General features: G+C 38.0%; 1 protein-coding gene across 7 annotated transcripts in view; it reads left to right on the plus strand.

Moving 5' to 3' along the window:
* The window catches only part of TRIM55 (tripartite motif containing 55), a 35,467-nt gene extending 27,264 nt beyond the window's left edge, over nt 1–8,203 (plus strand). For 4 of the 7 annotated variants that reach the window (XM_036338395.1, XM_036338400.1, XM_036338397.1 and 1 more), the window contains one exon: nt 7,222–8,203. In XM_036338395.1, coding sequence (XP_036194288.1) covers nt 7,222–7,344 — 123 coding nt within the window. In that variant the 3' untranslated portion in view covers nt 7,345–8,203. The remainder of the gene's footprint in view (nt 1–7,221) is intronic. The other 3 variants (XM_036338396.1, XM_036338399.1, XM_036338398.1) reach the window with 1 other exon arrangement.
* Nucleotides 8,204–10,496: the final 2,293 nt, after the last annotated feature.

Below are 10,496 nucleotides of genomic sequence, written 5' to 3' on the forward strand. Positions count from 1 at the left end.
TCCTTGTCTTGTCTAAACCTGTTTCCACAGAGGTGACCCTGTCAAGAGCCAGGGACATCGAGAACCAGGCTTGTTTTCTTAGTGAAGAAGGTCCAAGGTTCCAAATCTAAGAAGGTGCAGTTTGTCCCTTCTGTCCTAAGTGTTCCTCTCTACATATCATAAGCTCAGAGACAGAACCTGAGGAACAATGTGGGTCACCCACTCCTGTGAGCTCTTCATTCTAAAATAGCAGAAGGATGTGTGGAGATCAAGCTCTATAAAGGTACTTCCAGAGGAAAAATTTTTTAAACAATTGAGAAAAAAATGAGGAAAGAAAAGGGAAGGGAAGGAACGAGAAAGACCTATGGTTTAAATGGTTAAAAGATACTTGGGAGCTAACAAAGATTCTTTAGTCTTCTTGAAGCTCAGGGTTTAGTTCCTAGGCTCTCAGAAACTAATATGTGTCCAGAGACCTAAGACCTTATCAAATTTTTCATCATCCCACGATTCAGTCCCCTTGAAAATATTCATGTTTTCCTAAACTAGAATGAGCAATAGGCCAAAGTATCCTTGGGGAGCCCTGGGTCTCCACAAGGTGTCACTCTCAAAAAAGATAAAACCATTTTCATGTGAATAACCTTTGAGACCAGATCTTTGATTTCAAGGGCAAATATCAATTCCAGCTGCTACCAGAGACTGAGAGGTGACAGATCCCTGAGGCTAGAGGGCTGGAAGGCTTCTTTTCTGAGAAAGATTAATTTCACAAGTTATTATAAGGACATTAAAAAAATAAAGCAGGAGATCAAAAACATGATTTCCCACGAGTGTGACTCTAGGTTCTGTGTTTTTTGAAATGATCTCTTTAATTTTCCAGAACAGCAGAAATGAATGAAAATGTAACTATGTTCTCTAAATTTAATTGAGAAATTCAGGTTGTCAAACTGTTTTCTAACAGAAATCCCTACTGAGAGCGATTGAATTAGGAGATTCAAGCTTACAACTCACTGATACGCCCTGTGTCCTTACTGTGCTGGAATTTCAGAACTTATAAAAAATAGATAGAAAACTAACTAGTGGTCAGGACTGGTCTGCATTTACTGCTTAACATTGTCCTGGATTTAATAATCCTGGAAATCATAAGACATTATAATAATGAAATACACGCATTTTTACATAGAAAAATTATAGAAGAGAGTAAGGTTTTTCTTAAACAAGTAAGCTTTAGTGAGGCCATTACATTAACATTATTAATGCTCTTTCATTTATATCGTATAATTGCAATTTTCTTTTTCTGTGATATTTTTTAAGCCTTGCTGGAAAAATGACATCCTAATAATTGTAAATTGGGGGCTTTTCTAGAAGGACAAAAAAACAAACAAACCTATACTAAAAATATAGACTAAATTTCTCAGGATCAAATAGCATCCTTAGTAAATGTCACTCTAATAGGAAGCTAAATGGATGTATCCATTTTAAAAAGGAAAATATAATGTAAATTATGTGTTAGCAATGTAATGAATTCATTTCCCCTGGCAACCTATGCTTACAGCTCTACAATTCCATGAAAACTGTAACACAGGTACCAGAGAGAGCTCTCCGGGGAAGTTGTTATGACATTGCTAATTGAGTTTTGCTTCCTGTGTCTTTAAATTGTTTTATTGTTTTCATTAAATCTAAGACCGATATCAGTGTTGTACATCCTGTGGATTTTTTCCTATCCTTATTTATGTATCTCAGTGATTTCCATGAAATGCCTTTGTCCCCACTACAGCCCACAAAAATAAGAATTAATCTACCATAATGTTAACGCATCTAAAAAACCAATTCTGTGTGGCAACTGCTGAAACTAATGTGTACATATTGCTTTATCATTTACAAAGTCTTTCATAGAGATTCTCTCACTTAAACCTCCCAACCACCCTGTACATAAGGAATTGCTAAACTTCTCCATTTTATATTGAGGGATCATAGAGGATGAGTGACTTGCTCAAGATCACAGAGAAGTTGGAGCTTAGTGCCCAATGATGCCTCGTCTTTCCCTATGGAGTGTGTGTGTACAGCACAATAGAGGCCAAGCCCACATCTAGGGAAAGTGGGTGAATCCCCACTTCACCTGTGCTGATGTGACTGAAGCAAAAGTAGTGTGACCAAAGGTTCCCTTGCTTTGATTCACTATTCATGACACATTGGCACAGCCTCCAGAGGGCAGAGGGCGTTTCTGGCCTCCACTGCTTGCAGGGATAGGACTGTCTATTGCAAATGAGAGCATTTCTATCCTGCAGTTGCACCCCATGCTGCTGGCCTCCTGCCTCTCTAGCTGACTTCCAGGGTGGAGTGGGCCATCCTGAGCCTCATCTGCTCAACAACACCAGAAACCCCTTTCTCTTTGAATTTGTGGTCACTATTAACAACTCTCAGCACTTTATCTTAGAATTACTTGGAGCAAGTTCTTCAACCTTTCTGAAACTGAGTTTTCTCACCTGTAAATTGGGTATAATAATACTATCACCTCCCACAGATTTTGAGAACCTCTCTGACTGATTTGTCTAGCACAAGACAAAGTAACGAGTTTCATAGGATAAGACATGGACATTTCTAGGCAAAATGTTATCTTGCAGGAGTGTACATCAAGCCATTGTAACCCATTAATATATTACTTGTAATTCAGTTAATCAGATTAATTACTATCACTGGATAAGCCTGAGGGAAGGGGACACAAGACTGATACATTTTAATGGATCAGGATCATGGGTGATATAGGGGATGATCATTTGGGGAAGGGCTGAGGCTGGCCCTTAGGGGAAGGGCTGGAGTCTTAGGAAGCTTAGAGGCAGCCTGAGGGCACTGATTACTGATCAAAATGACCTGGCAGAGCTCACCCTTTTACTTTGGGTTGGTCAAAAATATAATAATCTTCCTCCTAATGTGGCTACCCAGACTTGTGCCAGAATGAATGTCAGGAAAGCATCTGTTGACTTTTGTTCAGTTGGTGGACCATTTAGGTAAAAAGGGGTTGCTGGCATTGCCCACAAGCCAAAGCAAGAGCATGTTCACCAATCTGCACCCAGTTATATTCCCTATGCTAAATGCCCAGGAACACAACTGGCCTCATTGAACAATGAAAGCAGTTTCATGCTTTGATTTTCAAGAATCTTGCCACAAGAAACATGTTGGCTTTAAAAAAAAAATTCATCACACTTAGCATAAAAATCAAGTCAAATATTCCACTGAGCATTTTACTCTCTTTTCTTTGACATCTTCCTACTAAACCTAGCCTTCTATTAAGAGCAACAAGCTGGTGTTGCCCTTCTGACTAAGAAGGTAACATTAATGGAAAAGCAGGTCAAGTAAAAGAAAATGCTGACAGATGCATAAATACAAGATATAATTTGCTTTCCTCTTAAGTCTGCTCTGAGCACAGCAATTGTACAAGCACAATGATAAGTAGCCACTGAAACCAGGCTTGCATCGGGGAGGCAAAGGGGGTTGTGGGCACTGAGAAAAGCAAAGCAGGAGAGAGGGAGAGAGGGAGAAAGGGAGAGAGGGAGGGAAGGAGGGAGGGAGGGAGGGAGGGAGGGAGGGAGAGAGAGAGAGAGAGAGAGAGAGAGAGAGAGAGAGAGAGACTCTGTTCAAAGGAGCAGCGCTGCTCAGCACTCCATGCAGGTTATTTCTGGGTGCTACATTTCCATTTTGTCAAGAGAACCTACAAATTCAGATTTTAATGTGAAGTCTCCTAATTAAAATAATTGTGGTAAAATATATGACATAAAGATTACCATTTTAACAATTTCTAAATTACATTTCAGTGGTGTTAAGTATATTCTCTTTGTTGTACAATTAATCACCAGAACTTTTTCATGCTGGAAAAATGAAAGTCTGTACCCAAACTGAAACAACCCCTCATTGCCCTCTACCCCTAGCCACTGTCAACCACCATTCTACTTTCTGTTTCTATGAATTTGCCTCTTTAGATATCTCATATAAGTGGAATCATACAGTATTTGTCTTTTTCTGATGGGCTTATTTTATTTAGCCAGTGTCCTCAATGTTCATCCATGTTGTAGTGAAACGGAATTTTTGGACCAGAACACTTGGTGTTCCTCTGGGCAGAATGGTTCCCGGGCTCGTTGTCCATGGACAGAAGGTGGTATAGCAAAGGTGGAAATTTATTAAAGAACAAGTAGAGACTCCCACATGGGGAGGGGGAATAGTCCCACCGAGTCCCTGTTTCCACAGTTTATAAAGGCTGTACATCTTTGTGCCTTGATATCCCCTCTGATTGGTCACTATCCCCTTAGACTGGTTACTATAGTAACTCCTGAGCTCCAAGGTCAAACCACACATGGGACATGTGAGGTTTTCCTCCCCTCTTCCCTTATTGTTTTTCTATTTCCTTTGTGCTTTCTTCTTCTTCTTCTGGATGAGGGGCTTCCTTTCCTTTATTTTATAAATATAGACCCTCTGCTGTTTCCAGCTCCTTCATTCTATGGAAATGTACCTGTTGCAGCTTTTCAGCTCTCCTATTCTATGGAAATATACCTTCTGCTGCTCTGCAGCCCCGTGCTTCTTCTATGGTCACCTTAATTTCTAAAATTTCCTAAACCTGTCTTTTTTCACCCCTAAAAATTTCTGTTTCTGTAGCATGTGCCAGAATTTCCCTTCTTTTTAAGGCTGAATAATATTCCATTATATGTACATGCCGCATTTTGTTTATTCATCCAGTGATGACACTTGGGTTGCTACCACCTCCTAACTATAGTGAATAGGGCTGCTATAAACACAAGTGTGTGAGTCCCTGCTTTCATTTCTTTTGAGTATATAACCAAAAATGGAATTGCTGGATGATATGGTCATTTCCTGTTGAATTTTTTGAGGAACCATCTTACTATTTTCCACATAGCTACACCATTTTACATTTCCATCAACAGCAAAAGAGTTTCGTTTTCTCCACATCCTTGCCCCTGATTTTTAAATATTTTTCTCCCAAAGATATTCTGGATAACCTATGCTCTTGGCCCCCCACTCTGGCCCTGGCCTTTCTTCCATGAAAGACAGCTTATCTGAAAGATAAGGTCCATATTGTTTGAAAGGAAATCTCATAACTGACTGAGAACATGAGGGTGTGAAAGCAGCAAACTGTTTAGTATCAAGTTTTGAAGGCTGTAGGGTATTAGCAACTAACAACATTTAAAATGAAAGATTTTAAACTTGAGTACAGAAAAGCACAAAAAATATATGGAAATTCTGAAAGCAGTCCCAAATGGTTTGTTAGCAACCAGCAGTTTCTCAAAGACTATATACCTTTGCAGAAAATACCTTATCCAACTAGCATCATCCTTTAGATATTTTAGAAAAGCTACTGTGGTAGCTTTTTAGATTAGAAATTGTCGAGGAAAAGAAGCTACAAAATGGACTTGATGGTCTGTTCCTCCCGGCAGAATTCATATTCACTCCTTCAGAATGATTAGGAAAAAGTATTTTACACATCAATTACATGCCCAGTTTACTTAGTGGTTGTGTTTTTTGTTTGTTTGTTTTTTAGGATTTGTGAGCATAAGGTGACTATGGTGGGGAGACGAATTTGATGTGTATAAATAGGCACAGATTCTGTCAAAATGATGTTCATTCCACTTCAACTTCAAGCACATTGAGGTAGCCAGCTCATACCTCAGTTGGTAAAAGCCCAACTGCACTTGATGTCTCAACTGTTCCTTCATAGAAAACCACCTGCCTCTGTTTTATTCTACTGTGGCTAATAAGATTTCATCATCTTAGGGAGCAGCATAGCCAAGGGTTGATAATTCCAAAGTCATAAGGACCTGGGATAATTTTCCTGAACTTGAAATAGTACCCCAAAACATATATTTAGGGTAAAATCTGGTAAAGTGCAGGACAAGCACTCATTTTTCACTTGAAAGTAGTTTGAGTGGCAACAAAACTACTACATAGTAGTATTTATCCAAGTTCTGCTTTGCCTGTGATAGGTACTGTCCATTCATATAGCAGCTTCATAAAATCACAAGGACTATCTAAATTGAATGCATGTGCCTACCTCATTGCTTTGAAATCAATGGTGTTTTAAGGCCTGTCTTTGGTAGTTCTCCTAGGAAGACCCGAGTTTGTCATGGTCCCTTTAAGTGTAAGGAGTTTGAGTTTATACATCAAATTGCATCTCAACAAGGAGTCTTTATAATTGTCTCTCATTTCACCAAGTTATAGTTTAAACTCAAAACAACATAAATACAGGGTGTGGCAAAAGTAGGTTTATAGTTGTAAATATGTGAAATATGGAGTTTATTCTTGTATTATTATTTATTGATTATTGTATTATCTTCCATACAAATAACTGTAAAGTTATTTTTGCCCTACTCTGTAAATTTCACTTATAGATTAGCTTGAACAATTACTTCAAAATTATCTATCAAAGAGAAGTGTTTTTTATAGTGGTATTTATAAAAGACAGATAATTCTTTAGAAGTATTGATGTTATTAGATTTTTATGGTCTAAAGAAAACAAGTCCTTTCATTCATGATTTGCTCAAAACTAAGCTTGCATTTTTGCAAAAATTATGCTATATATATTCACATCCTAGTAGAAATTCTTACTTTAGCAGTGCAGAGATTTGTCCTGCAATATCATGTGATGTAACAATGTCATTTAAAACAGGATTTTATTTATTCTGCAGATTTTTCTAAATCCAAATTCCCATTAGCTTCATAGCAACTTTCCTTTCAGTAAATAATGTAAAAGTGGCCTTTAAAAAAAGTAGGATCGCCCTAACTGGTTTGGCTCAGTGGATAGAGCCTGGTCCTGCGGACTGAAAGGTCCCAGGTTCGATTCAGGTCAAGGGCATGTACCTTGGTTACGGGCACATTCCCAGTGGGATCAAGAGCAGCTGATCGATGTTTCTCTCTCATCGATGTTTCTAACTCTCTATCCCTTTCCCTTCCTCTCTGTAAAAAATGAATAAAATAAAATAAAAGTATGGATAGCCTGGACTCTTTCTCAAGAACTTCCCACTGCATGCATTACTTTTGCCCCTTTTTGGATCATGTGTGTGAATTTTTCATGGCTCTTGACCATGGCCAAAATAACCTGAGCTTGCTTTCCATCCCTAATAATAATTATGTTCTAGATAATTATTATTATGATGATCCTTTCTCCTCAGTAGAAAAGTGGCTGGACCAACCCCAAAAGAACTAGCCTCTTCCTCCTCTCATTCAGATTTTCTTTTGTTGCAGATTGGATTTGAGGATCCTCCCCTCCAGGGACAGGCTGCAGCTTCAGGGAGTGGGAATGGAGCTGATTCTGAGCCAGCTCGCCATATCTTCTCCTTTTCCTGGTTGAACTCCCTGAACGAATGATGTTCATTCCAACTGCTGCCCCGCTGTCTGCCTGGCTGAAATGGAACCTAGATGAAATTAATATGATGTAAATGATGAAAGGGACCTTGGAACAAGATTTCTGCAACAAAAGAAAAATCTTTAATTCCAGATGATTTATCTAACACATTAAGGGAAAACAGCTGCAGAAAGCACTGGGAAAAAGAAAGTTGATCTTATGCAAATCTTTTATTGTGTGGGAAACAGTATGAAGGATGTGTCAGTGTGGTATGTGTGAGCATGTGTCAGTAACAAGTGGCAAGTGTTGAAAAAAGTGGGCACTATACTCTTATCGCTAATAGGCACTGGCTTTTGTTATTATATAATAGTAGCTCTTATTCTCTTTCCTTGTTAACAATGCATATGGCTAGTGAAATTCACTATTAATTTAGAAGTGACTGATTTATCAATATATGGACAAAAGGTAAATCATTGACCAAAGGTAAGATATGTTTCACAAAGGTTTCATCTTTCCATAATATATGTTGTTGGACGTATATCTAGAAATGTTCTTTGACTCTGGTGACACGTTCATAGTCCAGAAGGCTGAAGGTCTAGGACATTTATTGTGACATTTTTCTAATCTAGTTTTAGATATGCAGGTAACAAGCACTGTAATTGAGGAGAAAAAAAAAACCTTTCCACAGGAACCATCTACTTTCTCATGTATCCAATGAGACACAACTTCACGTATTTAAATATATATGTATGTATATATACATATATACATATATACATATATATGTTTTATTTGTTTTATTTGTCCCACCATAATGCCTCCTTCAGAACATAAATACAACTTTACTCTGTATGAACTCTTAAATAAATGCTAAGTTTTTAACAACTTAGTCTTATAATGGTTTATTCTTATTAATCCATTAGTCAAGTTGTTTAAAGGGTCCCAAGGGAAGAAGCATCTTCATACATCCAAATAATTTTGAAGTATTAAACAATAAATTGTGGGGTTTTTTTTACCTAGGAGTTTTATAATCTTATATTTTACAATTAACTCCATGATTAATTTTGTGTTAATAATTGTGTAAAATGTTAAATTCTGGATGAGATTATTTTTTAAACTATATTTTTATTAATTTCAGAGAGGAAGGGAGAGAAACATCAATGATGAGAGAGAATCTTTGATCAGCTGCCTTCTGTACACCGTCCACTGGGGATTAAACCCTAAACCTGGCATGTGACCCTGACCGGAATTGAATCTGGGACACTTTAGTCCAGCGGTTGCCAATTTTTTGAACCTCATAGACCACTGGTTGGTGACTACTGCTACAAAGGTTTCCTTATACCAGCGCTCACCAATCTTTTGGACCTCATGGACCACTAGTAATTGTCCATAGGCCAATGCTCTATCCACTGAGCAAAACCAGCAAGGGCTCAATTGAATTTTTTAAGTTTTAACTAAACTACAAAAGGTGAATGCATTGTAAAACTAACTAGATGTGTTGTTTGAATTCAGAAGTGAATAGAGACAGTTTATATTACTAAAATGAAAATGATTAGTGTTGGCATAGACATAAATGAGGAGGGTTTTTGTGGATGTATTAAAGTCAAAATATTTATAGAAATTGTCTCATTTCATGGCAACTAAATTTAGTTGTTTTAAGTGGAGAGGCTATCAAGTTTCTCCTATTAGAAGTAGGCATTGGAAAATAGCTTAGAAAAATTATTTGTGGCCCTAACCAGTTTGGCTCAGTGGATAGAGCGTTGGCCTGCAGACTGAAAGGTCCCAGGTTCAATTCCAGTCACGGGCATGTACCTTGGTTGCTGGTGCATCCCCAGTGGGGGGTGTGCAGGAGGCAGCTGATCGATGTTTCTAACTCTCTATCCCTCTCCCTTCCTCTCTGTAAAAAATCAATAAAATATATTAAAAAAAATAAATTCTGTGGCATATCCACAATAGATATATTTTTTTTAAAAAAAGAAAAATTATTTGTGATAGTAAAATAATGGCTGAATAATGTATGAGACTTTCTCATAGGGAAAAAAATGAGGCATTTGGCCCTATAGTTTGTAGAAGTGTCTTCCTCAACCATTCTCCTCTTTCCCTTTCCTCTTTCCCCAACCCTCCCCAATTAGTTTACATCTTATAGTTAATCAGGGCTAAATGTTATTTCCATTATGAATAGATCTTCCATGTATAGAATTCGCAAGTCTTAGAGCTGGAAGCAACTTCTCAAATTATTTAACTCTATCTTAGAAGAGTAATCTGAGGTACAGAGATGAACCCAAGGAGACTGCAGGATCTGTGTTAACCACTGACTTATCTTTGTATTTATAGTAGAAAAAACTGCAAGGGATTTTGTCTTTTCTTGTGTTTAAGTAAGTTTGTAGGAGTCCAGTAGCGGAGACTATTTCTATTAATATAATTGAAAAGGAAAAGTCAGGATTACCTTTGCAGCATTTATGAAAAATATGAAAAATACTAGAGGCCCAGTACATGACATTCATGCACTGGGGTGTTTGGCCGGGGGGGAGGGGGGGAGGGACGGAGAGGTTCCTCAGCCCAGCCTAGGCCTCTCACAGTCTGGGACCCCCTCAGGGGATGTCCACCTGCCAGCAGTCAGATATTCCCTGGGAGGTCCTTAGCACTGCTGGGGAGCTGGGAGCACTGCCTCTGGGCTTGGTGAATTTGCATATTAGCCTTTTATTATGTAGGATAACTATTGAACATTCTCTTACACAAACAAATTGACCACGGATTGTAAGGATGCTTTATTACTGAAATATTTACAAGGAAAAGTTGATTCAAAGAGCTTACATGATTTCTCTCACCCACCAAAGAGAATTCAGACCACAGCCAAATCAATTGGGTGATTTTTCTGTTTGCTTCTTCAAAAACGTTTCCTCTTCGGTCTATAATCTTTTAAACACCATTAAAGACACCTGGAAATGGAAACTAAAAGTAGACAATACAAATACCATTTTGTTGCTATTGCTGCACACGAATACACGTTGTGCATTCTAATTAAGGAGACAGGCGCTCTTGCTATATATACATCCTCTAAGTTTCAAGCTAAATAAAAATAAACAAATGGTATCAGAGCCACGCTATGGTACAGAATAGTTTTTATTTTTTATTTTTTGCTAAATGCAGAATCACTTTGGCCAAACGCACCGTT

The sequence above is a fragment of the Myotis myotis genome, unplaced genomic scaffold (genome assembly GCF_014108235.1).
Source record: "Myotis myotis isolate mMyoMyo1 unplaced genomic scaffold, mMyoMyo1.p scaffold_m19_p_16, whole genome shotgun sequence".
Classification (NCBI taxonomy): Eukaryota; Metazoa; Chordata; class Mammalia; order Chiroptera; family Vespertilionidae; genus Myotis; species Myotis myotis.